This window comes from Ranitomeya variabilis, chromosome 1, assembly GCF_051348905.1.
Source record: "Ranitomeya variabilis isolate aRanVar5 chromosome 1, aRanVar5.hap1, whole genome shotgun sequence".
Lineage (NCBI taxonomy): Eukaryota > Metazoa > Chordata > Amphibia > Anura > Dendrobatidae > Ranitomeya > Ranitomeya variabilis.
Window position 1 is genome coordinate 202,632,217 of NC_135232.1, and position 19,084 is coordinate 202,651,300.

The following is a 19,084-nucleotide window of genomic DNA, read 5'->3' on the forward strand; positions in this document are numbered from 1 at the left end:
ATAGACTATGAAGCAAAAGGTACTGCCCACAGTGTCCACTCACTAAAAACCCTACCTCATCTGGCATCATATGTGTAGGCCCTGTAGGACGCCCTGGAACATGAACCATCAAGGACAGCTTGCAAATTATGAACTGTTTTAAGAACGATTTGTGGCTTTCCAAGAAGGTTATGAACTGGGGAAAATACTTCATCTATCTCTTGGTGTATTGGTCATTTAATCTACATTTGGACACATGGTTCTCCATGTTCCTTTTTTGAAACACTATCATCCACTGTAACTTGTTTGTTGCTTGATAAGACACATCTAGGCTAATTAGAATGTCAGTGGAGTATTATATTTTAGGGATTTTGTTTTGTAATCGTCACTCGGCAAAGTGGATTCTTAAAGCCATAGGTCTGGATAAGCAGCACACTACAGGATGAGTTGATGCAGCAAAGAACAAGAGAGCTGGAAATGCTGTACGGCATGTTTAGCTACATGGATTAGCAGAGCTAAATAAACTGGTCAGTACTTGTAGCAACCTGGAATAGTTGAACTGGATATACTGAGCGACACCTTAGGCATAGAATAGCAGAACTGGGTAAGCTGGATGGCACCTTGGACGTGGACTGCTAAAGGTCGGCATACAGGATGACACCTTAAAACAGAAGAGCCGATTATGAAGACAGGCATTTTGGAATAGCAAAAATGAATATGAGGACAAGCTCTTTAGAATAACAGAGCAAAATATACAGACTGGCATCTTGGAATATAAGAGTCGAGTATGCAACTGGCACCTTTATAGAGCAGAACTGAGTTTGTGGAGCGTCACCTTGTAACTGCAGAGCTGGCTCCTTGTATAAGCAGAGTATGCTGACTTTCACTTTGGAAAAACAGAACCGATAATGATGGCAGGAACCTTGAAACAATAAAGCCGAGTGTAAGGAAACACGGACGAGAGGGTGCCGGGGGATACGGATATCACCCTGCCATCACCAATCTGTGAGGGAGCTTACATAGTCGCAGCTCTCTGGCACCTCCCTTACTCTCATATCAGTCAGGGAACTGCACCTAGGATAAGTAGTCACCGGAGAAGCTGCCCTGTCACGTACTGGTTATCGGGGCACTCTGCAGTGAGGGCAGAAAATATATCACCAGTCTCAGGCCGGGAATATATATATAAACCTCCGATATGTCACTTCCAGGATCCTCCAATAGCACCAGAATGGTATGCTGCCACCAGTTCCTTGATAGATATAAGCCCGGTCCGTTACCAAGCTTATAGCGGGTCAGAAACCAACTCCAGGTAGTGTACAAGTACTAGCCAGACTCACGTATGTGGGAAATTGGGTTTCAAGATAAAAGAGCAGCCCAAAATGAATTGATATTTTAAATGCCGAAAAGTGCACCAGATACTACAGATATATACAGAGTAATATACAGATATTACAGCCAGAAGTACAGATAAAAGTAGGGTACAAGTTGGGATTGAAGTTAGCTGCATGTGCCACGTTACCGTTTCTTATCACTTGTGGATGAAAGGCAGTTTTCATATCCACAGGCACGTTCCTAGTTTCTGGTCTGTCTCCACACGTAACGTGACGTGGCTTCCATGACAGAACAAAGACAAAGGCGTCACGTTTGTAGCTAGCTTCTAACCCCTAGCTCGCCCCCTCCCATACTTGCCACCACCCCTCTGGGTTGGACTGAATTCTTCCCCCTTGTCCTCCTAGCTGAATTAATTCCCAATATCAGGTATGGGTCATAACTTACTGGGGGGGTCCAAACGGGACGACTGATGTCTCAACGGGTTCATTGGGGCTGGATCGATACGGAGAGTCCAAACTTGGGTTGCCTAAGTGGTTCTGGAGAGCCAGTCTTGATAACTCGGTATCTGGGCCCTCTAGAGCAAGATGAGATGCAGGGATGCATGTGGAGGGCTCCCAGGATTCTGGTGGTATATTGGACCTAACCCTGAGATGCACGGTACTTTCATAATTCATCTCTAGATGTCGGTGACGATCAGTCTAGAGCTTTCCCTTGATGTTGGCCGACTTGCACAAAAGACAGCAGGGGGTCCCAGCTCTGCTCCTCCTTGCCTTCATTAACACGTGGCCTCTAATTCTCTGGCCAAATGGCGGAGTTCTGTTCTTTTGGGAATTGCACTTCGGAAAATATGAATCAGGACCCAGCAGTTAAGCAGAGCTGGGTTTGTCATGACACTAAGAACAAGTCCAGGGATGCGGTATTGGTGATGATGTGACATTAGAAGTGTCTGCTGGGTTTCCATGGTAAACCAGTGAACACTGGAGTAGAGGGAGCCAGCAATTGGGAAAAGAAGCAGAACATGACACTAGAGTTGGGACAGATTAATAACAGTATGAGAAATTTCATACGTGTAAATAGTAGGAATTTTCCAGCATGTATTGCATCTCCAAAGCAGCTGTCTACACATGGGTATCTGTGTAGTGGCTCATATCCCAAGTCATGTTTTGATACGCTTTAATAGGTCAGACATTGAATAGCTAGCTAGTTATCTATATGTCCACTGGAGAGACAGTTTTGTTTCTGCTCGAGGTGAGCTAGTATGCGCACAGAACAACTTCCAGTATTATCACTCATACACTAAATGACAACATGTAGGCTTGGCTCTCTGGACAATATTGAAAGATTTTTTTTTACCTACTATATGTGAATACGGGGAAGCCTCAAGGCAAAAATATTTATGGGAACCTTCAACTAAATTCTGGAACCGACACTCCAACTGACATTTATTGCATGCCACATAAAGGATACTGTAGTTCACCGTGCATGCTGGTGGCTCTGTTTTGATAGAATCACATTCCAGTCATCATGGATTTTCCCTGCCTAGATGTTTCATAGTAAGCACGGTAGTTAAAAGAGATGGTGTGCATCAATTTCCAGAACATGGTCTTGCGTCCATGTCAGTGGTCTGTGACCAATGTACAGTAGCTCAGAGAACTACCTGACAGCATCTGCAGCTCTTCTTTTGACCAGCAGGACTGGCACGTCATCATCACACATGGGTCACGCCACAACAATGTAGTGCCTGGCTGGTTACTTAGAAGAGGAAGCGAGGATGCTGTCTGGTAAGAGGTGATTTACAGGGCTCCAATAAAGTAACGCGACCAATAAACCAAATCCTGATAGTTGATTGACACCATCTCTAGAAGCCAAATATCCTTACTATACTTTTGGAGTGTGAAAGGAATTTGGAACCCCTTGTAGAAACCTATGCAAAGACAAGTACAGTTATGTGAAAAAGTGTTTGCCCCCTTCCTGGTTTCCTATTCTTTTGCATGTTTGTCACACTTAAATAATTCAGATCAACAAACATATTTAAATATTAGACAAAGATAACACAAGTAAAAAAAAAGCAGTTTTTAAATAAAGATCTTTATTATTAAGGGAAAAAGAAATCCAAACCTACAGGTGTTAGGTGTCGAGTTCCCGCCTCTGCACAGGGGGAATCTCGAGCCATCTCCGCTGCGGTCTCCCATTCTTCTCCAGCTGCAGTGGAGTCTGCTCAGCAGAGACGTCGGTCCAGGCGTCTTGCTCAGTCTCACTCTGTGCATACAGTTACTGCTGCTTTTCCAGCTTCTGCCATTAAAGCCAATGCTGGGCAGCGGCGAGCAGACGCTTTTGGGACTAAGTCCTGCTTTTTCCCTTCTGAGCATGCCCAGGGCAAGATCTCCCATTGGAGATCGAAGGTCACATGCTCAGATACTGCAGCTGATCCAATTGGTCCTCCAGGAAGGTCCTGAAGGTGCTGAACTTCTGTGGCAGCTTTCCATTGGTCCTTTTTGGAAGGTCCTGTACGTGCTGCAGCTATATAAGCTTCGCATGACCGCACGGCCATGCGCTAGTGTACATTTGTATACATGTGTGTTGATGAGTGCAAGTCGTTCATTAATATCCCCTCCCTTGTGTATGACTGCTCGCGAAAGGTGGATGCTTGCTGTCTAGCGCCCGACTAGCTGTCAACATAAAGACACACGATACAGCATCTACTGCTGTAGCCGCTAGTGCGGCGCCGTGCGCTTATAGAGCGCTTTCCTATCCCAAGTCTGTGTGGTTAGTGGCGTCCGCCAAAGCGGCACAGCACGCACTCTTGTGCTTTAAGTTTCTGTTACTTTGACACCCCAGTTGCGGTATCGAGCGCAAGTGGTCTGTAAGTACTCTAATCCAGTGCCTTGGGATAGAGTCCTGAGACTCCTTGCTTGCGCTCTTGGTGCGGTACCGCGGCCCTGTAACGCAACAGGGTTTGCTTCCTTCACACAGGGTGAAGTTAACCCGTGTGTGTATCCACATTGTACCGCCATATAGTCCGTCATTACTCAGCAGCAGGTTCCATCTCTGCACAGTGGACCCCGGGCTGCGAACGCACCTTATACCATCTCTGTTATAATTTGGTGCGTTCCACTAGCCCTAACAACAGGGCCCTGTGTGAAAAAGTGATTGCCCCCTAAACCTAATAACTGGTTGGCCACCCTAGTCAAGCGTTTACAATAACTGGCAATGAGTCTTTTACAACGCTCTGTAGGAATTTGGGCCCACTGATCTTTGCACAATTGTTGTAATTCAGCCACACTGGAGGGTTTCCAAGCATGAACCACATTTTTAAGGTCATGCCACAGCAATCGGATTAAGGTCAGAAGTTTGATTAGGCCACTCTAAAGTCTTAATTTTATTTTTCTTTAGTCATTCAGAGGTGAACTTGCTAGTGTCTTTTGGATCATTGTCCTGCTGCATAACCCAAGCGCGCTTCAGCTTTACGTCACGAATAAATGGCCAGACATTCTCCTTCAGGATTTTTTGGCAGACAGCAGAATTCATGGTTCCATTTACCACAGCAAGTCTTCCAGGTCCTGAAGCAGCAAAACAGCCCCAGACCATCACCACCACATTTTACTGTTGGTATGATGTTTCTTTTCTGAAATGATGTGTTACTTCTACACCAGATGTAATGGGACATACACCTTCCAAAAGGTTCAACTGTTGTCTCATCAGTCCACAGAATATTCTCCCAAAAGTCTTGGGGATCATCAATATGTTTTATGGCAAAACTGAGACAAGCCTTTATGTACTTATTGCTCAGCAGTGGTTTTTGTCTTGGACCTCTGCCATGCAGGCCATTTTTGCCCAGTATCTTTCTTATGGTGTAGTCATGAACACTGACCTTAACTGAGGCTAGTGAGGCCTGCAGTTCATTGGATAATGTTTTGGGGTCTTTTGTGACCTCTTGGATGAGTCGTTGATGCACTCTTGGGGTAATTTTGGTCCATTGGCCACTTCTGGGAAGGATCTCCACTGTTCCATGTTTTCGCCATTTGTGGATAATGTATCTCACTGTGGCTCACTGGAGCTACAAAGCTTTAAAAATTGCTTTATAACTATTTACAGACTGACCGATACTTTTTCTCTCATTTGCTCCAGAATTTCTTTGGATCACGGCCTGATGTCTAGCTTTTGAGAATCTGTTGGTCTATTTCACTTTGTCAGGTAGGTCCTATTTAAGTGATGGCATTAATCAGGTGTGGCATTAATCAGGTGTGGCATTAATCAGGCCTGGGTGTGGCTAATGAATTTGAACTGAGTTTCCCAAAGATGTGATAAACCACACAACAGTTAATTTATGTTTTAACGGGGTGGGGGGGAAATCACTCTTTCACACAGGGGCCTGTAGGTTTGTACTTATTTTTCCCTCAATAATAAAGAACTTCATTTAAAAACTGCATTCTGTATTTACTTGTGTGTTATCTTTGTCTAATATTTACATTTGTTTGGTGATCTGAAACATTTAAATGTGACAAACATTCAAAACAATATGATATCAGGAAGGGGGTAAACACTTTTTTACACAAGTGTAGATTTCACCCTGAACAAGTAAAACTCCCTGTTGAGCATTTGAAATGTAAAAGTAGAAAAAAAGTTAAATAACACTTTTGTGCACAAGCCAATTAATATTGCCACAAAATGATCTAGTGTTGTATTAGGCATAGCTAGTAATATGACCATTCGGGAGTACATTACTAATCATTCATATTTTATTACATGTACAGTATTTTCAAATCAAGAGTTGTGTGAAACCAGAAAACTTAAGCTGGAACTCAAATATTATAAAGGAAGTTATTCTCCATGTATTGAAACATGGACACTATTGTTGTATGGAGTCATTACAAATGCTTTTTTCTTTTTTTTTTAACTTCCAGACTTATACTGAAATCTATATGATCAAGGATGTTGTGAATAGATTCTAAAGCCCAGTTTCACCAGCAATTAAGTTTAGTATGCTAGTCTTGATGAAGTACGTGTTGAAGAAAGATGCCGTAAACAGAATTTGGCACATTTCTCAGCTTCCATGTGCCAACACAAGAAATGTACACTGGTCAAGGTCTGGTGTTAATTTCTGTAATAATTTTCACCACTTTTGTGGTGTAAATTATTATACATTTTTTGGGCACATACGGGCTAGGCCTGATTCTTGCCAAGCTCTACCAACTTTTCAAAAAAGTGTAAAAGTGCCAAAAGTTGTAAAACTTTGAGACATAGATAGTCCCTGGGTTATTAACTATATAGGTCCTACGGTTTTGTTCATAACTCAAATTTTATGCAAGTTGGAAAAGTGCTGGCAAAAAATAATACTCGCGGCATCGCTGATCTCTCAAGCTACCAAACTACTCGCTGCTTGCCATCCAATCCACTTATTTCTACGTATCTCCAACTTCTTCACTATAGGCCAGGACATCCAGCTGCATCTAGACCTCTGACATCAATGTGTGTCGTAAGATTGCGGTGCATGTCTTGATGTCATGACATTACGACCTAACAACATGCAGTGACCTCCAAGTCCCAAGAGTCCTTGTCTATAGAAGCAGTGAAGCGGCCAGAGAGGTGAGTAATGAGGTGATTATTTTCATTTTTAAATCTTACATTTGTAACTATGAGTAGTATGTAAGTTTGATGTACCTAAGTCTGGATCTGCCTGCAATTCCCATTAGAACAAATAGCCATCTGATACCAAGCCTTCAAAAATCTGTTAGAAGAATTAAACTACTACTCTAGCTTTTTTTTAAATTTTACCAGTGGAATGGTGTCACTAATGTAAGTTCCTCGCCCCTAGTATAATACTTATCAGCCGCCCTCTTCATCCTCTGTACTTTGTAACCTGCTGGATCGCTCCAGTGTTTGCTGGCAAGCCAGAAATCACAACTCAATATAAGTCTATGAGAAACAGAACGAGACCAGAACAAGGTCCTGATAGACTTACATTGAGAGTTTCTGACCGATATCTCTGACATCTGATGAATCAGAAGCTGGGGTCACAAGATAGCGTATCAAAACTAGAGTGGTGCTGGAAATAACTGAAGATGGCGAATGGAGGGAAAACATGGTTAAGTGCTACCACTCCAACGCTGAAATTAAAAACAAAAAACCCGCTGATGTGGCGCTTTATTATCAGCTTACACTGTCTGTGAACACTACTTACATTTTATCAAGAACCCTGCTGCAGACTTTCAGCAGGAGTCTGTGCACAAGATACAGATGGACAGAGAGCGAGTAAAGAGTGCTGCGGTGAGCTTAACTGCCGGAGCGCAGGACCTGAAACACGTGACCTCCGGGGGAGTGGCCGGAGGGGGAGCCAGATGCCGAGTAGCGGCGGTGACCGGTGAAACCAGAGAGAGGTCTGAAAGTGCTAAAGAGTGAGATGCTGAGAGTGGTCAGGACGTAGCAAAGGGTCAGATAGCGGAAGATAGCGGTGCAGTACAAAACGGGGCAGACAGAAGGGAAGTTAGAGTACCAAGCCAAAGGTCAGAGCCAGAAACAGACAGTAAGCACAGAGTCACAAAGCAATGCACAGATCGAGAACATGGACCAGATCATACACGAGAAGGCAAACAGACTACACAGTATGCAAGCACACCAGGGGGTCAGACACACAGCCAGAACAGATGTATCACTGACAAGGATCAGCAGACAAAGGCGGGTAATATAGCCCTCCCCAAACCAAAAGGAGGCCATACAAAATTAACCCTGAGAGGACAGGGAAAGAACCCTGTCCACAACCATGACACATTTATAACTTTATTCTCAATAACCATACAGAAAAGTCAAAATTAAATATTTAACAAAATGAAAAAAAACAAAGCATAGCCATGTAGTCTGTTTCCTCATTATCATTTAAAATGTGAAAAAAAAGAAAAACTCAAGTGCTCAAAGACATGTAGGATGTATCCTTGGCTGTCGGTGATACAATATTACGAGACTTGCTGAGGTCATCTTTGTGGTGGTGCACTTTGAGCTCTACTAGATGGTGAAGAAGCCAGTCGAGCCTGAAGCCATGTTATATAATCCTCTAAAGGCATCTGTACTAGATGTTCTCTTACAAACTGCAATACAGAAAGCAATAAGGAAAACATAAGCCATTATGGGGAAGTAAACCATTTAACTTTTTAAAAATTGTATTCTGCTGTAAAAAGTATCTCTCTAAAGGATTACATTATACAAGTATTTATTTTATAATATGTAACTTTTCAAAAGAGTTGTCAGTGATTTTGTTATTATCTGAAGGCAGCATACAAACACCTTGATTCTAGTACTGTATTGCCTATATGTTTCTTACAGTCATTGTCATAAAGTTACTAATTATATCTGCTGTAGTGTTGGAGTCCTCCACGTAATTTGCTTAGATGAAGTACTAGATGTTTCCAGCCAGCTAACGCTTGGCACGCTCATTGCTATCTAATTAACGCTGCTGGTGATTAAACTAAAGTAAATAATGACAACATTCAATAGCGCTTACACAGGTGGTAAATTAACTTAAAATGAAATTAATAACAATAGTGTGGTGATGTGTTGGGGGTGGAATTATGTGTAGTAATGGAGTGGAGGGGTGTAATTATGTGTGGTAATGGGGTGGGGGGGCGGGATTATGTGTGGTAATGGGGTGGGGGGGCGGGATTATGTGTGGTAATGGGGTGGGGGGGCGGGATTATGTGTGGTAATGGGGTGGGGGGGCGGGATTATGTGTGGTAATGGGGTGGGGGGGCGGGATTATGTGTGGTAATGGGGTGGGGGGGCGGGATTATGTGTGGTAATGGGGTGGGGGGCGGGATTATGTGTGGTAATGTGGTGGGGGGCGGGATTATGTGTGGTGATGTGGTGGGGGGGCGGGATTATGTGTGGTGATGTGGTGGGGGTGGAATTATGTGGGGTGATGTGTTGAGGGGCGGGATTATGTGTGGTGATGTGTTGGGGGCGGGGGATTATATGTGGTGATGTGGTGGGTGGGCGGGATTATGTGTGGTGATGTGGTGGGCGGGCGGGATTGTCTGTGGTAATGGGGTGGGGGGCAAGATTATGTGTGGTAATTTTTATGTGTGGTAATACAGTGGGTGGGCGGGATTATGTGTGGTAATGTGGTGGGGGGCGGGATTATGTGTGGTAATGTGGGGGGCGGGATTATGTGTGGTAATGTGGTGGGGGGCGGGATTATGTGTGGTAATGTGGTGGGGGACGGGATTATGTGTGGTAATGTGGGGGGTGGGATTATGTGTGGTAATGTGGTGAGGGGCGAGATTATGTGTGGTAATGTGGTGGGGGGCCGGGATTATCTGTAGTAATGTGGTGGGGGGGATTATGTGTGGTAATGTGGGAGGCGGGATTATGTGTGGTAATGTGGTGGGGGCGGGATTATCTGTGGCAATGTGGTGAGGGGCGGGATTATGTGGTAATATGGTGGGGGGCCGGGATTATCTGTAGTAATGTGGTGGGGGGGCGGGATTATGTGTGGTAATGTGGTGGGGAGGCGGGATTATGTGGTAATGTGGTGGGGAGGCAGGATTATGTGTAGTAATGTGGTGGGGGGGCAGGATTATGTGTGGTAATGTGGTGGGGGGGCGGCATTATGTGTGGTAATGTGGTGGGGGCGGGATCATCTGTGGCAATGTGGTGAGGGGCAGGAATATGTGTGGTAATATGGTGGGGGGCCGGGATTATCTGTAGTAATGTGGTGGGGGGGCGGGATTATGTGTGGTTATGTGGTGGGGGGCGGGATTATGTGTGGTAATGTGGTGGGGGGGTTGAGATTATGTGTGGTAATGTGGTGGGGGGCGGGATTATGTGTAGTAATGTGGGGGGTGGGATTATGTGTGGTAATGTGGTGGGGGGCGGGATTATCTGTGGCAGTGTGGTGGGGGGCCGGGATTATCTGTAGTAATGTGGTGGTGGGACGGGATTATGTGTGGTAATGTGGTGGGGCCAGGATTATCTGTAGTAATGTGGTGGGGGCGGGTTTATGTGTGGTAATGTGGTGGGGGCAGGATTATGTGTGGCAATGTGGTGGGGGGTGGGATTATCTGTGGTAATGTGGTGGGGGTGGGATTATGTGTGGTAATGGGGGGGCGGGAATATGTGTGGTGATGTGTTGACGGTCGGGATTATGTGGTGATGTGGTGGGGGGCGGGATTATGTGTGGTGGTGTGTTGGGGGTGCGGGATTATGTGTGGTGATGTGGTGGGCGGGCAGGATTATGTGTGGTGATGAGGTGGGCGGGCGGGATTATGTGTGGTGTTGTGGTGGGCGGGCGGGATTATGTGTGGTTATGTGGTGGGCGGGCGGGATTATGTGTGGTGATGTGGTGGGGGGAGGAATTATGTGTGGTAATGTGGTGGGGGGGCGGGATTATGTGTGGTAATGTGGTGGGGGGCCTGGATTATGTGTGGTGATGTGGTGGGAGGCGGGATTATGTGTGGTAATGTGGTGGGGGGGCTAGATTATGTGTGGTAATGTGGTGGGGGGCCTGGATTATGTGTGGTGATGTGGTGGGGGGGTGGGATCATGTGTGGTAATGTGGTGGGGGCTGGATTTGTAGTAATGTGGTGGGAGGGAGGGATTATGTGTGGTAATGTGGTGGGGGGCAGGATTATGTGTGGTAATGTGGTGGGGGCTGGATTTGTAGTAATGTGGTGGGAGGGAGAAATTATGTGTGGTAATGTGGTGGGGGGCAGGATTATGCGTAGTAATGTGGTGGGGGGTGGGATTTTGTGTGGTGATATGGTGGGGGGCGGGATTATGTGTGGTGATGTGGTGGGGGGGCGGGATTATGTGTGGTAATGGGGTGGAGGGGCGGGATTATGTTTGGTGATGTGGTGGGGGGCAGGATTATGTGTGGTAATGTGGTGGGGGGCGGGATTATGTGTGGTAATGTGTTGGGGGTCTGGATTTGTTGTAATGTGGTGGGAGGGTGGGATTATGTGTGGTAATGTGGTGGGGGGAGGCATTATGTGTGGTAATGTGGTGGGGGGGCTAGATTATGTGTGGTAATGTGGTGGGGGGCCTGGATTATGTGTGGTGATGTGGTGGGGGGGTGGGATTATGTGTGGTAATGTGGTGGAGGGCTGGATTTGTAGTAATGTGGTGGGGGGTGGGATTATGTGTGGTAATGTGGTGGAGGGCTGGATTTGTAGTAATGTGGTGGGAGGGAGGGATTATGTGTGGTAATGTGGTGGGGGGGCAGGATTATGTGTGGTAATGTGGTGGGGGGCTGGATTTGTAGTAATGTGGTGAGAGGGAGGGATTATTTGTGGTAATGTGGTGGGGGGCAGGATTATGTGTAGTAATGTGGTGGGGGCGGGATTATGTGTGGTGATATGGTGGGGGGCGGGATTATGTGTGGTGATTTATTATGTGTGGTAATGGGGTGGTGGGGGGGCGGGATTATGTGTGGTAATGTGGTGGTGGGGGGTAGGATTATGTGTGGTAATGTGGTGGGGGGGGCTGGATTTGTTGTAATGTGGTGGGAGGGTGGGATTATGTGTGGTAATGTGGTGGGGGGAGGCATTATGTGTGGTAATGTGGTGGGGGCCTGGATTATGTGTGGTGATGTGGTGGAGGGTGGGATTATGTGTGGTAATGTGGTGGGGGGCTAGATTATGTGTGGTAATGTGGTGGGGGGCTGGATTTGTAGTAATGTGGTGGGAGGGTGGGATTATGTGTGGTAATGTGGTGGGGGGGTAGGATTATGTGTGGTAATGTGGTGGGGGGGCTGGATTTGTTGTAATGTGGTGGGAGGGTGGGATTATGTGTGGTAATGTGGTGGGGGGAGGCATTATGTGTGGTAATGTGGTGGGGGCCTGGATTATGTGTGGTGATGTGGTGGAGGGCGGGATTATGTGTGGTAATGTGGTGGGGGGCTAGATTATGTGTGGTAATGTGGTGGGGGGCTGGATTTGTAGTAATATGGTGGGAGGGTGGGATTATGTGTGGTAATGTGGTGGGGGCAGGATTATGTGTGGTAATGTGGTGGGGGTGGGATTATGTGTAGTAATGTGGTGGGGGGCGGGATTATGTGTGGTGATATGGGGGGTGGGATTATGTGTGGTGATGTGGTGGGGGGGCAGTATTATATGTGGTGATGGGGTGGGAGGCGGGATTATGTGTGGTGATATGGTGGGTGGCGGGATTATGTGTGGTGATGTGGTGGGGGGGCGGGATTATGTGTGGTAATGTTGTGGAGGGCGGGATTTGTGGGGGCGGGATTGTGTGTGGTGATGTAGTGTGGATTGTGTGTGGTAATGGGGTGGGGGCGGGATTATGTGTGGTGATGTGTTGAAGGGGCGGGATTATTTGTGATGTGGTGGGGGGGGAGCTACTGTGCATGGGGTGGGATTAGCGAGTAATCACGATGCCTCTTATATATATAGATACTCACCTCTAATTAAATTTATACCCCAACCATCTCCTAAAAACAGTCTTCAACAACATAACAAGTCAGGTATATAGCCTGGACTACATGTGACATGGCCCCATAAAACAGGATAAACTAGAACCTAGGAAATATAGGGATTTTTTTTAAGAGCAACACACATCCTCAAAGCTAGCCAATGCTGCATGGCTTGGAGGTTGTTAGTGGTTATTTGAGTAGGCGGTTGGTGGATTTATCTGTGACAATTGCTTGTTTTTGCGAGTGTGATAATTCCCTTTCTTCTACTACTTTGGTTTAACCCCATCCTTCACTCCTTGGTGTTCACCTCTGTTATATGTGAGTGTATTGTATATTTGTATGTTTGGTATTTTCCATTACCCCTGTTTGTACTACCTTGTTAGTCCGGTTGGTGTACTATGGTGCACTATTACTCCCCTCTCCCCTGGTTGGGGGAAGGGTACAGACTGAGGGCAGATTCAGGAGCTAAGGCAAGGTAAGTGGCCTCGGTATCTTCACCTTCAGAAGTAACCCGGGGAACAGGGCGAGCTAGAGCATCACCTAGCGTTAGGACAAGGAAGGAGTCCCTGGACATCCGATAACAGAGTAGTGACAAGAGTGGTGGATGATCGAACAATCTTTCCCATGGTTAAAAAAAACATCACAACATCCACGCAAGTGAAGAACATTCTCCAGGAACTATGTGTTTCAGTATCTAACTTTACCATAAAAAGAAGACACAGAGTTCACCACAAGGTGCAACCCATTACTTGGCCTAAAATATAGAAAGTCCACATTAGACTTCGTAAAAAAAGAAGCCAGCTCAGTTCTGGAAAAGCATTCTTTGGACAGATGAAACAGAAATCAACCTGTGCCAGAATGATGGGAAAAGGAATGTATGGAGAAGGCTTGGAACGACTCATGATCCAAAGTACACAACATCCTCTGTAAAACATGGTGGAGGCATGGGCATGCATGGCTTCCAATGGCAGGGAGCCACTAGTGTTTATAGGTAATGTGAGTTAAAGGGAACCTGTCACCACGTTTTTGGAAGATGGGATAAAAATAGCGTTAAATAGGGGCAGAGGTGGGCGTTACATTAGTGTGTTTGTTATGCGTTTATTACCCACCTAAGTTGCCGAAATACCTTTGCAAAGTCTCCGTTTTCGCCTGTCAATCAGGCTGGTCTGGTCAAAAGGGCGTGTTGTCTTCCCCCAGATTTTGCGTAGTTTTCCGTTGGTGGCGTAGTGGTGTGCGCATGCCCAAGGTCCCGAATCCTCTGCCAGGGGATTTAAAAGAGCGCGCTGTTCGTTATTTCATTGGTGATCGGTGGGCGCGGCCATCTTCCTTTGGCCGCGCGTGCGCAGAAGCGGCGCTCTGCTGGCCGCGGCTTCAGGAAAATGGCCGCCGCGATATCCATCTGCGCACGCGCGGCATCCCGCGGCCATTTTCCTGAAGCCGCGGCCAGCAGAGCGCCGCTTCTGCGCACGCGCGGCCAAAGGAAGATGGCCGCGCCCACCGATCACCAATGAAATAACGAACAGCGCGCTCTTTTAAATCCCCTGGCAGAGGATTCGGGACCTTGGGCATGCGCACACCACTACGCCACCAATGGAAAACTACACAAAATCTGGGGGAAGACAACACGCCCTTTTGACCAGACCAGCCTGATTGACAGGCAAAAACAGAGACTTTGCAAAGGGATTTCGGCAACTTAGGTGGGTAATAAACGCATAACAAACACACTACTGTAACGCCCACCTCTGCCCCTATTTAACGCTATTTTTATCCCATCTTCCAAAAACGTGGTGACAGGTTCCCTTTAAGATAGAAGTAGCCAGATTAATTCTGAAATGTACAGGGCTATACTTTCTGCTCAGATTTATCCAAATACAGCAAGGTTGAGTGACCGGTGCTTCACAGTACAGATGGACAATTACCCAAAATAAAATATTCTGTGATTGCCGAGTCAATCGCCATATCTCAAACCAATAGAGCATGTATTTGAAATGCTTAAGAGAAAACTTATGGCAGAAACACCCACAAACAAGCAACAACTGAAATCAGGTGCAGTGTAGGTCTGGCAAAGCCTCACAAAGGAGGAAACCTAGCTTTTGGGGATGTCCATGGCTTCCAGACTTCAGGCAGTCATTGTTTACAAATTATTCTCTACAAAGTATTAAAAATGAGCATTTTATTTATTGTAAAGTTAATTTGTCAATTTCTAAAACGAGGAGGCTTTGTATAAAAATGGTTGATGTACAATAAAAATTATATTTTTGGACATAAAAGTATTCACATAGAAAAATGGTTGCAATTCCTAAACATTTCACAGGATACTTTTGTCCCACCCCTTTAATTAAAGGGAACCTGTCACCCTCAAAATTGAAGGTGAGCTAAGCCCACCAGCATCAGGGGCTTATCTATAGCATTATGTAATGCTGTAGATAAGCCCCCGATGTATCCTGATATCCTGAAAGATGAGAAAAACAGGTTAGATTATACTCACCCAGGGGCATTCCCGCTGCGGTCCGGTCCGATGGGCGTTGCGGTGCGGTCCGGGGCCACCCATCTTCTTACGATGACGTCCTCTTCTTGTCTTCACGCTGTGGCTCCAGCGCAGGCGTACTTTTTCTGCCCTGTTGAGCAAAGTACTGCAGTGCACAGGCGCCGGGCCTCTCTGACCTTTCCCGGCACCTGCACACTGCAGTACTTTGCAAAGTATGCCTGTGCCGGAGCCGCAGCGTGAATACAAGAAGAGGACGTCATCGTAAGAAGATGGGAGGCCCCGGACCGCGACGCCCATCATACCGGGACTGCCCCTGGGTGAGTAAATTCTAACCTCTTTTTCTCATCTTTCAGGATACATCGGGGGCTTATCTACAGCATTACATAATGCTGCACATAAGCCCCTGATGCTGTTGGGCTTAGTTCAACTTTGATTTTGGGGGTGACAGGTTCCCTTTAAACCTGAAAGTCTACACTTCAATTATTTTATTTTAACCCCTTCACGCCAGGGCCATTTTCTATTTGTGAGTTCTGTTTTTTTCGCTCACTTTCTTCCCAGAGCAATAACATTTTTATTTTTCCATCAACATGTGAGGGCTTGTATATTGCAGGATGAGTTGTACTTTTGAATAACACCACTTATATTACCAAATAATGCACTGGAAAGCTGGAAAAAATTCCAAGTGCAGTGAAATTAGAAAAAAAGTGCAATTCCACAATTGTTGTTTTTTTTTTTTTACCATGTTCACCAAATGCTAAAACTGACCTACCAATATGATTCTCCAGGTCATTACAAGTTCACAGATAGCCAACATGTCTAGGTTCTTTTTTATTTTAGTGGTAAAAAAAAATTCCATCATTTGTAAAAAAAAAAAGCATTATTTTCCGAGATCTGGGGCTGGGTGAGGGCTTACTTTTTGGGTGCTGAACTGACGTTTTTATTGATACGATTTTCGGATAGATACAGTGTTTCGATATCCTGTTATTGCAATGTTGTGGCAACCCAAAAAAAATTGTAATTCTGGCATTATTAATTTTTCTCGTTATGTCGTCTACCGATCTGATTCTTTTTATATTTCGATAGATCGGGCATTTCTGAACATGGCAATACCAAATATGTGTGTTTTTGATTTTTGTTTTATTTTGAATGAGGTTAAAGGGGGATGATTTGAACTTTTATATTTTTTCAAAACATTTTTTTCCATTTTTTACTGGCTTCAATAGTCTCCATAGGAACCTCTGTTAGGGCTAGCGGAACGCACAGAGTATAGATAGGTAGCTACAAGGTGGGTTCACAGCCCGGGGTCCACCGTGCAGAGATATCTGCTGCAATGTAACAGAGGATAAACTCTGAGCTCACACGTGGGTTAAGCTTCACCCCGTGTGAACTGGAAGCGATCTTTGTTGCCTCACAGAGTCACGCTGTACACAAAACTATTACCCTAACTAGGGTTGTGCTTGCTCTGGAACTCTTCTGTGCTACCGCACACATGAAGGAACCAGATGCTAAGCCAAGGCTAATTGCCCCCACTGATGCTAGCTGCCTGCCTGAGTGTACAGTCCCAAAGCTACAGCCTCACACCACATATGTACAGAGCAGTAAAGTATCCACTGGCATAAGCCAAACACATTTGATACTAGCGCATGGCCGTGCGGCCATGCAAACCTTTTATAGTTGCAGCTCTTCAGGACCTTCCTGGTGGACCAATAGGAGCTGCTACAGGACCTGATCGTGTGACCCCTCCGACCTCCAATGAGAGTTCCTCCCGTGGGCATGCTCAGTGCGTGAAAAGCAGGACTTAGTCCCAGAAAAGCCTGCTTGCCGCTGACCAGTGCTGGCTACAAAGGCAGAGCCTGGAAAGGCAGCAGTAACTATTCGCATAGTATCGAGCTGAGCCAGACGCTGGGACCGATGTCTCCGCTGAGCAGGTGCCACTGCGGCTGGAGGAAAATGGGAGACCGCAGCAGACATGGTTCGAGATTCCCCTTTTGCAGCGGCGGGAACTCGACACCTAACATAACCCCCCCTAGGGCCACCTCCTCCTTGAGCCTCGCTACGCTCAAAGGCTGCAATGAGCAGCCTGAATGTGCTCCACATTTTACCAGGCTCTGTCCTCTGGGCCATGACCCTTCCAGTCCACCAGATAGTACTTATTGCCACGTACCACCTTGCACCCCAAGAAAGAGTTCACCTCGTACTCATCCGTGAATGAACCCGATGTCCCGGCAGATGACTTGGAAAACTGGGACATATAGACGGGCTTTAAGAGGGAAACATGAAAGGTATCGGTGATACTAAGGCGCGAAGGAATAGCCAAACGGTAGACCACAGGATTAACCTGTTCCAGAACCTTGAAAGGACCAATGTAACAAGGCGCAAACTTAGTAGACTCAACTCGCAGCCTGATGTTATGGGCGGAGAGCCACACTAAGTCACCAGGAGTGAAGGTCGGAGTGGGGCGCCGGTGTGCATTGGCAGAAACCCTCATTCTCTCCTTGGAAGCCTGAATGGGATCCTGTTTGCAGTCTCAAATGTCATGTGCCTCTACTGCCCAGTCTGCCACCCTGGAATCAGTGGATGACACGGGCATGGGCACAGGGACACACGGATGCTGGCCGTAATTAAGGAGAAATGGAGTCTGCCCAGTGGAGTCAACTACGGCATTGTTCAAAGAAAATTCCGCCCAAGGTAGCAAAAGATGCCCAGTCATCCAGCCTAGCAGAGACAAAATGTCGCAGGTATGTCACCAGAGTCTGGTTGGCCCTCTCTACCAACCCATTCGTCTTGGGATGGTATGCAGAAGAGAGATTCAGCTCAATGCAGAGTAAACGACAGAGCTCTCTCCAAAACCGAGACGCGAACTGGGGACCCCAGTCACTGACAATTTTGTCAGGCATGCCATGTATATGGTAAATATGTTTTATGAACAACGCCGCCAAGGCCCGTGCAGAAGGTAACCGTGGAAGCGACACCAAGTGCACCATTGTAGAAAAATGATCAGTGACTACCCAGATAATGGTGCAGCTACGAGACTTAGGTAAGCCCATCACGAAGTCCATCCCGACTATCTCCCAGGGCCTGTCTGCCACCAGCAGGGGGTAAAGTAGCCCAGCAGGCCGTTGCCGAGGAGATCGATTCTTGGCAAAGGAGACACACGCCCGAATATAATCCCCGACGTCACGAGCCATATGCGGCCACAGTATGTCCTTGCCAGAAGCTCAAATGTCCTCTTGATCCCAAAATGTCCACCCACCCTGGAAGAATGAGCCCAAGAGAGAACCTCCGGTCGCAAATTTGATGGTACAAAAGTCTTGCCCGGGGGCACAGACTCTAGCGAAACCGGAGCCACGGTTCTCAGGCTCTCAGAAGGGACAATAAGCTGAGGCTCCTCCTCCTGCTCTGATGACACTACGGAGCGGGAGAGAGCGTCGTTCTCCCCGGAGAGAAAAAGGAGGGTGAAATGGAACCAGGAGAAGAACAGGGACCATCTGGCCTGGCGAGAATTTAGCCGCTGGGCTGCCTGTAAGTACACCAAATTTTTGTGGTCTGTAAAAACTTGGAAGGGAAAGCTAGCCCCCTCCAGCAGGTGTCTCCACTCCAAGAAAGCCAACTTCATGGCTAGCAACTCCCTGTCCCCGATAGAATAATTCCTCTCTGCTGGTGAGAAGGTCTTGGAGAAGATGAAGCAAGGATGCTTCCGACCTTGAGCATCCTTTAGGAAGAGGACCGCTCCAGCACCAACGGATGAAGCATCCACCTCTATTATAAACAGCTTATCTACATCGGGGCGATGTAGGATGGGAGCGCTAGCGAAGTGTGACTTAATAGCAAGAAAGGCCTTGGAGACCTCGAGACCTCCTCCGACCACA

At 46.6% G+C, this 19,084-nt stretch overlaps 1 protein-coding gene across 1 annotated transcript in view; it reads right to left on the reverse strand.

Moving 5' to 3' along the window:
* Nucleotides 1-8,074: 8,074 nt before the first annotated feature.
* Nucleotides 8,075-19,084, reverse strand: part of CCDC60 (coiled-coil domain containing 60) — a 329,554-nt gene continuing 318,544 nt past the window's right edge. The window contains exon 14 of the mRNA XM_077292073.1: nt 8,075-8,393. Coding sequence (XP_077148188.1) covers nt 8,280-8,393 — 114 coding nt within the window. The 3' untranslated portion in view covers nt 8,075-8,279. The remainder of the gene's footprint in view (nt 8,394-19,084) is intronic.